This window comes from Diabrotica virgifera, chromosome 8 (genome assembly GCF_917563875.1).
Source record: "Diabrotica virgifera virgifera chromosome 8, PGI_DIABVI_V3a".
NCBI lineage: Eukaryota > Metazoa > Arthropoda > Insecta > Coleoptera > Chrysomelidae > Diabrotica > Diabrotica virgifera.
Window position 1 is genome coordinate 42,037,375 of NC_065450.1, and position 15,803 is coordinate 42,053,177.

The following is a 15,803-nucleotide window of genomic DNA, read 5'->3' on the forward strand; positions in this document are numbered from 1 at the left end:
ATTGACGTTAAACAGGCATTTAACAAAGCCATATAATAATTTATAGAAAAGAAATTCTACTTTCTGGTACTTCAAAAGTAATAAGTACAGATTAAACCTATTACGAAATACTAAAGTACTAGAAAAAGCACATGGCGGGTTAGTCGAACCCTAACGTTCAGATTTATCAAAAAAACTAACTCATTATTATGTTAATAATGCTTTCATACATTAGAAAATACGTAAGATATATTACCTTTATATAATAACTTGCACTTAACACTCTGGTTTGATTTTCTTTCAATGAATGCCGGCGAAAACGGGCTTCCTACAAGTTCCAGCAATGTTCTAGAAAAAGGAAATTATTTATTCAGCGTTGCCATATCATTTGTTTCGTCTCCGTCTTCTTCTCTCAAACGTCAAACCGTTCACTTCAATTAATTGAATGTCAAAGCACATGACATGATCATGATAAAATAAAAGTCAAGGTCATTTTATTAATTTTATAAAATAAACTTTAATTTGGGGATTATTTGAATGGATTTTAATATTGCAGGAAAAAAGCATTTGTAATTAATTATTTCAACTACTGTAAAGGCTTTAATTATTAGTATTTAAGTCACGAGTTTCAGGTTAGGCAGCTAGGGAACTATTTATATTTTTATTTTTTTTAATTGTTTATCCCTTTAAGAACATCAGGAGCTACTCCAAATAAGTTTTTCTGTTTAAAAATATTTATTATTTAATGCTCTTTGAAATATCGTCTATTATAGTGGGTAATGTCTATCTTGGCCTCGGCCTCTAATTTAACAAGTTTTTTTTATTAAACAATCAATCTAAATGATAAAGAATAGAAGTAGAATTTTATTTTAGGTTATAATTTTTTTCAGTATCATCAAATTTCGTTTTCATTATGAGTATTTTTAAGAAAAATGTTTTCATAGTAAATTGTTTATTTAAAGTTCGAAGGCATATTGTGATAAGAAGATATGTACATGATTTCAAGAGTATTCCAGGACCCAAGTCACTGCCGGCTATAGGCACTCTTTATCAGTATTTTCCTTTAATTGGTAAAGAATAATTCATAATATTTAAAATTACTTACTGCTACTTAAAAAATAAAGTATATAAATTAATAATTCAGTAGAATATGTTCTGTTATTTCCAAAATGAAATAAAAAATAATATGTGCATTTAATCAATGCAAATTTATGCCTATTTAGTTATTCAAGTAATAGTTGTAAGAACAACAGTTTTGAACAATGCAGAACTTCTGTTAGAGTGATATACTAAATTTATTTCATTTATTTTCCCATCTTTCATTCGTGTTTATAATTTTTTATTGCTTAGTTAGAAGATGACATCTATTTTTTTTATAGTGAACACTAATAGTAAAAAAAGAATGTGTGTGTATTTTGTACGCACGTAAGAAGTTATACTTCTATTATTATGATTTCAACGAAATTAATATAAACCGGTTATTTGCTAAACTAACTTTCTTTACCTACCACTTTTAAATTTTTTTTATTAAAACGATACCAAATACAAAAAAAAGAATATGAATCGTCTGGGATTTGAACCCAGGACCTCTTGATCTCTGGTCACACACTTTACCACTGAGCTATATTCCTTTTGCTTTGACATATTACAAGATTTCTCATACATACTGACAAATTTAATAGACCAAGTGAAGCATACAAAAATACTTTAAATATACTTACTATTATTATAAAATATCTTATTCCTGAGGAAGACAAATCCAAAGACACAAAAATTATAATAAATAATACATTTACTAAGAACACTAATATATTCTTTATATATACAGTGTGTCCACGGATGGGGTGCCCAAGAGGAAAAACTTTTTTATTTTCAATTTTAGCGAAAAATGTCATTCTTGATAAAAAGTTTTGCTTGTTCTAAAACCCTTATAAAATGAAATAAAATTCAACTTTTTCAAATCCTGCTTAATTTTATAGCCAATTTTATGTAAATCCCTATAAATTTTTGAACTAAGTTCGAAATTGTAACAATAATAACTTGGGAGAACAACCCTTTCGCTTCTCTGGATTATGAAGCCAGACTTTGTCGTTCTCCTTGAATCATCAAATTATTTATTAATTAAATAATTATTATTTTTTTATTTAAAAGTATTTTGCAATCTGTTGAGTGTCAACAATAAACAAAAGTAATTACATTGACTAAGGACAAGAAAGATTTTACCCACTGGCAAAATCAAAGTACAATATTTATAAAGTTGTGTACAAAATAATTACATTTTATAACTACTAACTAATTAGTTTAAAAGTTTACTCTAAATGGTAAGTCCAATGGTTTGAACCTCTAACCTACGCTGTTCTTGGGAATTGTCTAGGAGGTTAAGTGCAAACTGGTTTTCATGATCCTCCAACTTGGCAATGTATGCAGCACTACGTTTTGTGATGACTTCTTGTACCATATCAGTTTTAAGGTCTCGATGAATAATTCTGTTGTTGATGTACCAAGGTGCATTAGTGATGGTTCTGAGGGTTTTTGATTGGAAGCGTTGGATGATTTCGATGTTGGAGTGACTGGCTGTTCCCCATAGTTCCAACCCATATGTCCAGATTGGCATAAGTATTGCCTTATAGAGCAGCAATTTATTATCCAGAGATAGTCTTGATGAACGGCCCATTAACCAATACATATTTCTGAATTGGAGACCTAGTTGCTTTCTCTTGGTCCAGATATGTTTCCTCCATGTGAGACTTCTGTCCAAATGAATACCAAGATATTTTACCTCGTTGGCTGATGGTAATTGGTGATTGTTTAAAGTTACAGGAGGACAAGTTCCTCTTCGTGTTGTAAATGTAACATTAATAGATTTTCCTTCATTGACTTTAATTTTCCATTCCAAAAACCAAACTTGTACTCTGTCTAGATACACTTAAAGGAGATGCGAGGCATAAATAGGGTCGTGTGTGTGTGTGAGGCTAGGATTGCAGTATCGTCGGCAAATGTTCCTAGCATCATTTCTTCTGTAGGTGGTCTCTCGTCTAGTGGTTCCTGAAGAGTTGGAGGTATATCTGCGGTAAACAAGAGATACAAGGTAGGTCCGAGCACGCTACCCTGTGGTATGCCAGCTTTGATAGAATAGAGTTTGGAAATTGCATCTTGGTATTTAATAAAGTAACACCTACCTGACAAATATGACTCAAGAAGAATGTAAAAGCTGTGCGGTAATGTCCTTTTTAGCTTGTATAGGAGGCCTTCATGCCATACCTTGTCAAATGCCTGCCTAACGTCAAGAAATGCCGCTGAACAGTACCTTTTGTCCTCAAAATCAGCATTTATATGTTTTACCACTCTGTGAACTTGTTGGATTGTTGAGTGATGGGATCGAAATATAAACTGGTGGTCTGGAATTAGATTTTTGATCCAGGGTTCGAGTTTTTTTACTAATAGTTTTTCGAAAACTTTAGACGTGATTGGCAAGAGGCTGATTGGCCTGTACGATATAGTTTCTTCTTGAGGTTTTCCCGGTTTTAGGATGGTTATTATCTGAGACACTTTCCATTGATCAGGAAAGTAACCTAAGTTTAATATGGCATTGAATATAAACGTTATAAGTTTTATGCATTTGATAGGTAATTCTTTCAACACTTTTCCACTGATCAGATCGTACCCTGGAGATTTTCTATCGTTTAAATTATTAATAGCTAAGATGACTTCGGACGATTTAAATTTCGGAATAGGCAAACTCATTTGATATGGACTTTGAAGAAATGAGAATATGTCTACTTCCACAGGTGAATTCACTTGATTGGGAGTAAATACTTCGGAGAAATACTCTGCAAAACAACTTGCTTTCTCTTGTGCACTACGAGCCCATTCTCTGTCCGATTTTCTAATTGGAGGTGACGGTTTCTGGGGTTGTTTTAGTTTTCTCGTGGCTTTCCATAGCGAATAATCGGTATCTTTAGTGGAATCTAAATTTTCCAAGTAGTACTGAAGTGATTGGTTTTTGAGATCTTCGAAGAGCTTTTTTAATTCCCTTGATGCACTATTGAATCTACGCTTATCAGCAGGATCTCTGGTCTGTTGCCATCTTTTCCTCAATCTTCTCTTTAGCAAAATTTTTTCTTTGACAACTTGTGGGCAGTCATTTATTATGCATTTATTTTGTATTGTTGGTGTTGCTTGCCAGGCAGCTGATTGGATATTTGTAGTTAGTTGTTCCACAGCAAGAAAAAGGTCCTCTTTGGTTTTTAGTGGAATGTCTAGAGACACCTTGTTCTCCAGGATAGATCTGAATTTTGGCCAGTGTGTGCATCTGTTATGAAGTGAGGAGGATATTTCTTTAATAAGTACCTGGGTTCCAACTGTGAATAGTATAGGCGAGTGATCAGAAGATAATTCGTAGCATGATGTAGCTTTTATATTAGACCTAGGGATGTTCTTAACTACAGCAAAATCGACCAAATCGGGGATTTTATTTCTGTCCGAGGGCCAGTATGTTGGTTCGCCGGTTGATGAATAATCCATATTATTTGACTCTATGATATTTAAGAGAACTCACCTCTCGGAGTGATTAGTCTTGATCCCCACCTGGTATGTTTGGCATTATAGTCCCCTGCTGCTATGAAGCGGCTCCCAAGTGAATTGTAATAATCTTTAAATTGTTCGTTTGTGATAGAGTGTCGTGGGGGGCAATACAGCGCAGATACTGTAAGTGGTCCATGCCAGTCTTCAACCACAATATTTGTCGCTTGAATATGATTTGTTTGGTACTCGCCAGCATTATGATGTTTTATTGTATTTCTAACTATAATAGCAGAGCCTCCATGCGCTGATCCATCTGGATAATTAGTAGTATATATAGTATAGTTTGGAATTTTAAGGTAACTTTTTTGTGTAAAGTGAATTTCGGATACCAGCAGTATTTCTATTTTATGAAGGTGTAGAAAGTATTTGATTTCCTGTGTATGTTGTGATAAGCCATTGGCGTTCCATGAAGCTAGTTTTAGAAACGCCTCCATCTTAGGGTTTTTTAGCAATGAGAGCGGTTAAGAGGTTTAACATTGTGCTCATTTGTTCTACCAATTGTTTGATCATATTTTTAAGTTCGAGCATGTCAGTGGATTGTTGAAGACTGGGAGCTGTATTCGATGGTATTTGATTACCAGCGGTTGCTACCTGAGCATAGGTTACATTCGGGACTACTAAGTGTTGGTTTGATTGGACAGGCTGACTTGTTGGTTTGCTTCTCAGTTGTGGAAATTCTCTTTTTTGTAGCTCTTTGTGGACTAAGCACCCACGATAGTTTGCTGGGTGATTTCCTTCACACAGCACGCATTTCACCTGGTTGTTTCTTTCTTTGTAAGAGCACTGATCAGATCTGTGGTTACCCGCACATTTAACACATCTTGGAGAAAGGTAGCAAAAATTTTTGGTGTGGCCGTAGCGTTGGCATTTTATGCACTGAGGTACTACACGCTTTTTATGTGGAGGTTCAAAAATTACTTTATAGTTCAACAATGAATCGATCTCATATATATCTTTGTTATTCTCGGCTTGTTTTAGTTCAACGTAGAACAGTGGTAATGGCTTTTTAGTACCTGATTGACGAATGTTATTGATATTTATGACTTCGTGCCCTACGCTTGGGATTTCCGCCTTAATTTCGTTGATATCTGTAAATGGATGTACATTTCTTAGTACAACTCTGAATGAGCGATCTTCTTTGAGTTGGTAGGTATGAAATTCAGTATTTTTGTCTTCTAGTGCTTTTGTTATGACAGAGTAGACTTCATTATTTTGAGGCATTATTTTTACTTGGTCATTAGCGAGAGTCTTTAATACATAATCATTTTTTGCAATCGTTTGTAGTACAGTGGAACCCCGTTAACTCGGATTAATTGGGACCGCGGCCGATACGGGTTATCGAAAATCCGGGTTATCCGGAGAAAATGGTAAAAATTAATAAAATATGGTATGCTTACAGATAAACTCCGTTATAATTGTCACACAGACACTGGTAAACCACGTTCGCATTCCACACAAAACCACACATACAAAGCGTCGTCAAAAGTCTCATTCTTAGCTTTATTAGCTTTGCACCGATTAAACTGTCTTTTGTTATCATTTTGAAAAAAAAAATTCTTCGATTTTAGTTCTATTTTTCTTCCAATCCGATACTGTAGATGTACCGACACCATAATATAATGCTGCAAGATTCACCTTTATCAATTCTACTTAATGCTTCTAGTTTCTTTTCCATTGTCACTACAACATTTTTACGTTTTGTTGCCCTTATAGACAAAAGACACACAAACACAAAATCTGAATAAATTTACGAACGATTACAAAACGGAAGCGAACAATAATACGACTTTACTACATATAATACCGTCTCTGATGTTATGTTATTTAATAAAAGTGATGACTAAGACCATTGTTAAAAAAAGAATTTTAATAGTCTTTTCTAAACAATGCTAACACAGACAGTTTCAAAAAAATAAAGGATAATACAGATGCATGTTGTTTTCGACAATGAATGTGGTGTACCATGAGTCATTTTTACTATGTTATATGTAGTTCAATCCGGTTCCATTATCTCTCAAATATTATATTACATAGAGTTGGTACAAAACCTCGTGAACCTTGAAAATGCGTATGTATAAACGAAATAAAATGAAGCCAAAAACATACGACTATTTTATTTGCTGCGAATTGCGCGACAGGGTCCCATCTGCACCCTGATTGCCCTGATATTTTCAGTAATGTCGGATTCATCAATCGTTTCGTTCGTATATTGACGTCACCAAATGAATGAATTAGGTTTACGAGATTTTGTAACAGCAATACATTTTTATTGTTGAAATGTTTGTCTGATAAAAATCGGTCCGGGTTAGCCGGAGTTCTGGGTTATCGGGGGCCGACTTATCGGGGTTCCACTGTAGTTTGGTAAGCGGAGTAATATTTTTAACACTGTAGACAAATATTGGTGGCGTTTTAGTAGTTGTATTTGCATTTTGGCTCTGGTTTTCTTCTGTAGTTGTATCCTGATTGGCATCGTTTTGTTCTTCTGTAGCTGTATCCTGATTTGCATCGTTTTGTTCTTTTTGTAATACTGAGAATTTGTTGGAGGTCGATATTGGTGAGTTTAACCAGTAATCATCTATTGTGGATTGTTTTGTTGTTCTAATATATTTTTCCGGGCTATCAATTCGATTTCTTTTTTTGTTATGTACGTGTTTCCAATCATCTGGTGCAGATTCAGCTTGGGATTGCGATTGAACAGGTACTACAGGATAATATTGTGCTGCACTAGTAGAAGGCTGCATCGGTTGTGGAACTAAATGCGGTTGCACGTTTTGAATACTCTGAACTGTGTTATTATATAAGGACTGTTGAATTGGTACATATTGAATGTGTGCGTACGGCCCTGCACATTGGTTTAGTGAATTTAGTGATGGATTTATAGTAATGTCCTGTTGTGGATACTGTACATACTGAATATTATAATTTTGACTCACGGTTTAAAGTCGTTAAGATCTGAAGCATATTCTCATGCGTTATTAAATAATATTTTTTATTATCAATAATTTTGAAGCTAAACACTAAACCTCTTATTTACAGTTAACAGTTTTTGGTATAATAAAATATTGTTCTACTTTTCTTATTTATTTTTTTTTATTTTTATTATTTTTCTTGATTTGATGTAAAAAAACCGCGAGAGGGTTAATTTCAGATCAACTCTGCGGAAAATTAACCCCCGTCGGTTTTCTTAATGCTTTTGTAATCTCTAAATTTATAAAATTGCAATATTTATTTAAATAATAATAATGAAATAATACGTTACTTTGGAGCGGTGATTCCCACCTTTATACTGCCGTCAACACTTACAACAAAACGAAGAATGTTTTGACACAAAGTTCGAGTTTTTTTTCACTAATTAGCACTATATGTAGGAATATAATGTTTTTTGCGGAACAAAAACACTCTTGAAAATGACATAAATGTTTCTTATGAGACTAAACGGAAACTTTGCATGTTCAAGTACATCTAATTCGCGTGAAATTGATAAGTTCTCCAAACACTTTAAATAACACTCATCACTTTTGGACACAATAAAATAGTTGTTGTTTTTCGAATAACGAAACCAGATTTGGTTATCACAGCTTTGTAGACAACCGTCCGCTTTGGCTGCTAATTAACAACTAAACTAAATTAACGTCGTTCTCCTTGAATCATCAAATTATTTATTAATTAAATAATTATTAATCCAATAATTTTAATAATGAAATTTAACACAAGATAAATTCTTTATTGAACGCTTAACAATGTCGAAAAAAATGACAATTCGCAAATTATTTATCGGAGATGACAGTTACTAAGCTACGTTATGGCTTGGCAACACTAGATTATTGTTACGATTTCGAACTTAGTGCAAAAATTTATAGGGATTTACATAAAATTGGCTACAAAATTAAGCAGGGTTTGAAAAACTTGAATTTTATTTCGTTTTATGGGGTTTTAGAACAAGCAAAACTTTTTATCAAGAATGACATTTTTCCCTAAAATTGAAAATAAAAAAGTTTGTCCTCTTGGGCACCCCAACTGTGGACACACTGTATAATCTTTAGACCTTCTACCCTCTCGGGTGTATGTATTAACGTGTGCTCTGTTAACAGTGCACAAATCTCTTCCATTGTTTCCTGTCCTGTGCCATCGCCTTTGCTTCGTTCCATATTCCTTTTTTGTCAAGAATCCTTGCCATCACTTCCTTCCATGTCTCTGTCGGTCTTCCTCTACTTCTTTTTCCCTGCACCTTCGTTTTCCATATCTTTTTAACTGGTACTTCTTTCTGTAGTCGTTGTAGATGCCCCCACCAACTTAATTGTCTTTTTTCAACATACTCCATCATTGTCTCGATTTTCAGTTTTTCTCTTATGTAGTTATTCCTTACCCTATCCCTTCTAGTGACTCCTTGAACTCTGCGTAGATACCTCATTTCTGCTGCCTGTATCTTACTTTTCTGTTGTCTATTTAGTACCCAGGATTCACATCTGTATGTAAGTACTGGTCTGTATATAGCCTTAAATACCTTGATTTTCGTATGTTTCGATACTTCTTTCTTGTTAATAATTGTTTTTCCTATTGCGTGGTACAGTCTATTCACTTTATCAATTCTTTTATTGATCTCAGCTCCCTGTCTACCTGTTTCTTCAATGGTTACTCCCAAGTACTCAAATGATTGTACCTGTCTAATCTCTGTATCATTTACCTAAACATGTACATCCTCTCTTTCTTTAGCTATTACAATTACCTTCGATTTCTCTTTGTTCATAGTCATACCATACTTTTTTAAAACTGTGTTCCATGTTTTGACGCTTCTTTGTAGCTCGTCTTCAGTCGCTTCTAAAATTACTACATCGTCGGCAAATGTACAATCTGCTATCTCTGTGCTTTTCAGATTTCTATACCCTATGTGTAATGGTCTGACTTTTGTTTTTGTTTCTTTTATTATTTCGTCCATAAAAGTAATAAATAGTAACGGGCTCAAGCTTCCCCCTTGTCTTACACCTTCAGTTGTTCTGAATTGGTCAGATATCATATTTTTACTTATCACACGGTTTCTAGTGTCTCTGTATATTGATTTAGTTACCTGTATAAGTTTCTCTGGTATGTTTCTGTTCTTCAGACTTTTCCATACTTTTGATCTAGGTATTTTGTCGAATGCTTTTTCCATATCAAGGAAACTGAGGTACGTTTTTTTCTTCCTAGATAATCTTTTATTTATTACATCGTTTAACGTTAAAATGTGATCTTGTGTACATCTACCAGGTCTAAAACCACTTTGCGATTCTTCTAAAGTTGGTTCTATTATTTTTCTCAGTCTACTCTCTACTATTAGCTCATAAACTTTCATCACTGTACTTAACAGAGTTATTCCTCTATAGTTATTGCAATTCTTGTTGTCACCCTTTTTATGTATAGGTACAATCAGACCAATCTCCCAGTCTGTAGGTATTTGTTCGTCTCTCCAAATCATTTGAAATAGTTCTAATAACTTTTGTAGTCCCATATCACCCATGTTTTTGATCATTTCCGCCGTAATTTGATCATGATCTGGTGCCTTTCCATTTTTTATCTTCCTAATCGCGTCAGTTAGTTCATCCATTGTAATGTTTGGTATAAATTCAACTTCTTGTTCGCCAGTTCTTTCTTCATCTTCTTCACTTGTGCTGTGTGGTTCGTGTTGTAGTAGTTTCTGGAAATATTCTTTCCATCTTTTCATAATGCTCACGTAATCAGTCAGTAGATCTCCATTCTGATCTTTTAGTGATGTTACTTCTTTATGTTTATTACCTCTTATTCCTTTTATAACCGTATAAAATAATTTCTGATTGCTTCTGCTATCGTGTTCTAATTTGTCTCCAAAATCTTTCCAGGGCTTTTGTTTTGCTGCTACTACTATATTTTTAACTCTTTTCCGCTGCTCTTTATATTGTTTATAATTTTCTTCTGTTCGGTTACCTAGATATTTTCTCCACATCTCCTTTTTCTTGCGCGTGTGTCTTCTGATTTCCTCTGTCCACCATGCTGTTAGTTTCTGTTTACTGTTGCTTTTGTGTATTCCACAAAGTCTTTCTGCTGTTTTTATAATAATTATAAAAACATTAATTATAAAAAATAAATAATTTTTTGCACTTGGCCCCTTTCTGAAATAAAGTTGGTGGTTACACAATTTTTAAGCAAGGAGTCATGCATTGCATGGCCCCTTTCTGCACTAAACGCTAATTTCTCTGCGCCGCCAAAGCAACACTATGGCAGCAATTGATTCCTTTCTGCAACAAAAGCTGTATTTACGTTTAAATTAAAAAATTTCACCAAAAACTCGTTTTGTCAAAATTAGTCACTTGACCCCTTTCTGAAATAAACGATTCAATTGTGTCTTTGAATGTTTGCCACATTTGTTCCACTTGTAAGTTTTCCCAATTTTCCCTCCTAATTCTTCGTTCAAAACATTTACATATTTGTTCGCTAAAGTTTTGTGTCTTAATCTGTTTGATTTGATTGTTCTAAATTCTTTTGTTATTGCTCTTTGGTTGTGATCCTCTGTTACTTCGTCTTTTATTGTTGCCACAAGTAAATAATGATCACTACCTATCTCTGGACCTCGTCTTACTCTTACATCAGTGACTTTCCTTCTATTTTCTTTTTCTATCAGCACATAGTCTATTATGGATTTTTCACCTCTGCTAGGTTCTTCCCTTGTATACTTATGAATATCTTTGTGTTCATAGAAAATATTTGTGACGATTAAATTGTGTATTTGACAGTAGTCGAGTAGTCTCTTGCCATTATTATTTCTCTTTTTTTCCCCATGTATTCCAATTACTGTCTTGTACTCATGATCTCTCTGCCCTACTCTCCCATTAAGGTCTCCCGCTACTAATATGGATCCTTTACTTCCTTCGGTCGCTATTGATAGTTCTTCCCAGAAAACATCTTTTCGTTCTGCTCTTTCGTCTTTGTTCGGCCCATACACCACTATTATACTTTTGTTTTGTTCATTGCGTTTAAATTAAATTACCATTATTCTGTCGGATATGGCCTCCCACTTTTTTACAAACTTTCTGTTTCTGGAGTGTATTATGCATCCTACTCCTGATGCAGCTCTTTCAATTGTGTCGACCCCACTGTATAATAGCAAATGTCCATTTTCTAGCTCTATTTCTCCTTTGCCTTTCTTCTTAGTTTCTGTCAATGCAAGAAAATCTAAATTTGCCTTTTCAAATTCCATTTCTAGTTCCTTCTCTTTGTTATACAAAGTTTTGATGTTCCAGGTTCCTAGTTTAATAGCTTTTGTCACTCTTGTTTTGTTCTTCTCTCTATTATTTTCCTTGTTATTAGTTGTCCTCTTTATTTGTTCCTTCGTAGTACTGGATGTTCCATGTCCTTGCCTGGTCGTCATAAACTTCTCTCCGTCCGATTCGCTAATTAGTTTTTTGAATGGATTGTTCTTGGGTATTTGTTGCGTACCTCAGGAGACCTTTCCGTTTTTCCCATCTCAAACTTCTTTGACTGTCAAAATTCCCTCTCAAAGATGAAACACAAAAACTAAATTTGAGTTTTAGAAAATTTAAAAATCGGTTATTTAAGTGAATTTTGCAAATGTAGTGCCACTTATTCCCATCCAAATTTATATCACTTGTTGTTTTGTCTGTGTAGTTATAAAAATCCTGTGTGTTATGTGTTAATTTATTTATTTTAATAATTTCTCAATGTAAGTGCCTACACCCTATAATTATTTATTCAATATTTTTTCTGAACATACACTATCATACAATAGCTCTAACAAACCCCTTCCTTTTCTCAGATCACCTTTAATATTCTACAGTTTTTCAATCAATTTTATTTTGACAATCTTATCTATCATTTTTATCTAATTAATTTCTTATAATCCTCTACATTTCATAGATTTCCAAGTGATAGGCACCTACAATAATACAAAATAAATGACATCCCGTAGTCCTGTGACTGAGAATAATACTAACTTGAATATTTATTCCTATTTGTCATTTTTTACTTCGACCTCTGCCCATAGCAAAACACCTAAGAGCAAAGACCTTCACAATCGTGCAAGTGTTTACAATAAGTCTATTTACACCTTAGCTACATTTATGAACATTCCCACCCGAACGTTGTCTTCCCATAACTAATACATCTGTCTCTGTTTCACAACACACATTTGCCTTCAGGATCCATTCCAATTTACTGTTTTGACCTACGAAGCATGTCCACTTGCCCAGTCCCTCACCTAGCTATCCTATTAGCATAAGTTGGACGTTTAAACATGTTATCGATGAACTCCCAAATCATCCCTTGTAACGGCATCATTTAACTACTTGTAACGCCGACCTGAAGATGATCTGAATAGTGTAGAGATCGAAACCGGTCGTCGAAGTATTATTAAATGATTGTGAGTAAGTCTGTGTTTCTTTACTTCATTTAATATGGACTCACATATGCAACCCATTCAACATTTTTATAACTTAGGCCTTTATTTTGAATATAAAGAATTTGAAACTGTTCATTAAAAGAATGATTCACTAGTTTACAAATGCAAAATGGTGTTTTTATTAATTTATGCTCTCTAAATATGATTATGATGGTAAAAAGTTCCCAACACGTAAGATTTTTGAGTTATGATTTTTTCAAAAAAAAAAGAGATGATTTTTAAGTTATCTTATCAAATTAAAGTTTTTCCTAAAAATTGTGAATAATTTGGCCAAACTGGAATATCTAATGTCTACGAATAACACATTAACATTTAAATAAAGAACAAACCAAAGGTAGTCCTTAATCAGTAAACCTAACCATTTAATCTTATATAGTTCTAAACCATTTTAACGACTGTTACTCTTGCATGACAAAAGTGTCTGGGTTTTCAAGGAAGAACAAGCATAAAATTAAATATCCAGATATTACCTCAGCAATAAAACCGGTTTTTCATGGAGAAGATTTACCAGTTCCAGGACCTCGGCAAATCAGGAGAAAGATTTGGAAATGTATGGTGACAAAAGTGAATCTGATGATGTATCAGAAAATAATGATTCTTATTTTCCCGAAAGCGACATAAAAGCACCTTATTGCATCCAAAAAGCCGAATTACATGATTTAGTTCGAGACCTTCACTTGTCCAAAGGACATGCTTAACCCATAGGCTCTAGATTACAAGAATGGATTTTTTTAATGGAATTTACTAGCCAGGACAACTTATAACATTTAAGAACTGTAACCAGGAGCTATCCTCGTTTTTTACAATGCAGGATAAAAGTGTGTTTATGTTAATCCAAATAGTGATATGGGAAAATTGGGATATGCAAAAAATTGTGTACAAAAGACTTAATATAATTTTTGTTTCTAGTGTTGTTGAACTTATATGTATTGTTATGCTCTATTATATCTATTTAATTAGATTGATTAGCAAATTCTTACTTTAGTTAATTATTCGTTTATTTTATTTACTGCCTATGTAAACCAAAAACTAAATTCAAATTAAATTTTCCAATCAATTTTATTCTCAGGGCTAATTTTGTATTGTATACAATACCTGTGATCTGTGGCTTCTAATATTTCTGATTGCTTACTTCTTCCAGGGTGGAAACAGGGAAATTGAAAACACTCAATATCATATAAATGTAATCTATTGTTTTTATCAAATAAGCCGTGTACATGTGATTCAAAAAATATTCAATTTAAACTTTGTTGCAACAATCTCTTACTTAATCAAACTCTAACTCTGATATCTCATTGTTTTGACAAAAAATTATTTAATTAATTTATTATTTACTCATACTAAATTTAATAGAATTTACTTTTCTTCTTTTGACTTGATTTCTTAAATTTTAAATGACTAACTGCGTAAAAGAAAAGTTCAATAAACAAATATGGGTTTGATATAAACAAATTGACTGACCTTTTTGTTTCTTCACTGCCTCGTTCTCTGGATTGCGCCGACCTTGATTCTTCCAAACACGTACTCTCTGGATGTTGCGAAAAAGTCCCTCTCGTCACGACTGCTTCCAAAAATCATACAGGATTTGCTCGAATTCTGTTACTCAGTTTTCCTTGTTCGATATCTTGTGCAAAAAGATATTAATCAGCTACTCGTTCTAGACAAAACAAAGGAAAATTGACTCTTCAACCGGTCGACAATTTGGTTTCAACTTGATTCTGCTCGCAAAGGCCGATTACACACACTACACTGATTACTAAACTTTTTAAAACAAAAAAACTGGACTGCCTTCCCCCGATGTTAATTACACAGTGACCTCTCGTCTCTCGCCAAATTGTGACTCCTAATTTCTTCTCACTTCTACCTCATCTTTCCCACTCTATCAAAAACACGCCTCTCTCAAAACCATTCATACCCATTTCTTCTGAAACAAATATTTTTCCACAGAACTTTTCCAATTTGTCATTTTTCAAGAGGTATCATAATTAGTTATTTCCTACTTTCTACTTTAACATCTAAAACCTCATACAATTGTATACCACATTAAAAACCTTCCCGGAAAGGATCTTAAAGCCGTCTTTGTTTTCGTCAACGATATCCACTTTCTAATCACCGAAATGTTTGTTCATGTCCCATGCATTTCGTCGAATCACTTATTAGTCGTTTCACTTTTTCCCGAAACACTTGCTTAATGGCAAATTAAATTCTAAACAATTTTGGTGATGAAAATACAGGGTGATGAAAAACTATCATTTTATGGTCGTTGAGATCAATTTAATTTTTCTGAATTTCTTTACAAAAAAAAAAACAATTCTACAACAGTATATAGTATATAAGAATTTTTATAATAAACAGCCATATTTGATGCATAAGCAGAAATGCGCGGCGCTTTAAGAAGAAGATAACTCAAAATATATACGTGGTGGAACATTTTGGTGTTTGAATTCGCATTCAGGATGCTTTAAACTCCCCGATACAGCCATTTTAACATCAGTCGCAACTTTTTTTGTTAATTTGTTGACTAATGTTATGATCTATAAGGTGAAGTGTGTATGTAGAATGCGTCTTTCTATTGTTGAAAGCCCTTTTGTGTTCTGCTATCCGTTTGTCAAAGGTTGTGCCAGTCACCACATGTCAATTTGTAAACACCACTGTGTAATTGCTTTCTCTTTCGGCTATTATCATTCTTAATGTATTTGCCTAAGTTGTTGCTAATTCTGAAAGCTGGTGTTATTCCTTTCTTTTTTATGTATCTGGCTATTTTTGTTGTTATCTTGCCCGTATATGTGATAGAGCAGAAGGTACTGGGTTTTTT

General features: G+C 33.6%; 2 protein-coding genes across 2 annotated transcripts in view; one reads left to right on the forward strand and one right to left on the reverse strand.

Annotated features, from left to right (window-relative positions):
* Nucleotides 1-426, reverse strand: part of LOC114336404 (heat shock protein 60A) — a 37,677-nt gene extending 37,251 nt beyond the window's left edge. Inside the window, exon 1 of the mRNA XM_028286762.2 lies at nt 236-426. The gene's annotated coding sequence lies outside the window, so the exon portion shown is untranslated. The remainder of the gene's footprint in view (nt 1-235) is intronic.
* A 438-nt stretch (nt 427-864) lies between these two features.
* The window catches only part of LOC114336405 (cytochrome P450 302a1, mitochondrial), a 77,452-nt gene continuing 62,513 nt past the window's right edge, over nt 865-15,803 (forward strand). The window contains exon 1 of the mRNA XM_028286763.2: nt 865-1,049. Coding sequence (XP_028142564.1) covers nt 893-1,049 — 157 coding nt within the window. The 5' untranslated portion in view covers nt 865-892. The remainder of the gene's footprint in view (nt 1,050-15,803) is intronic.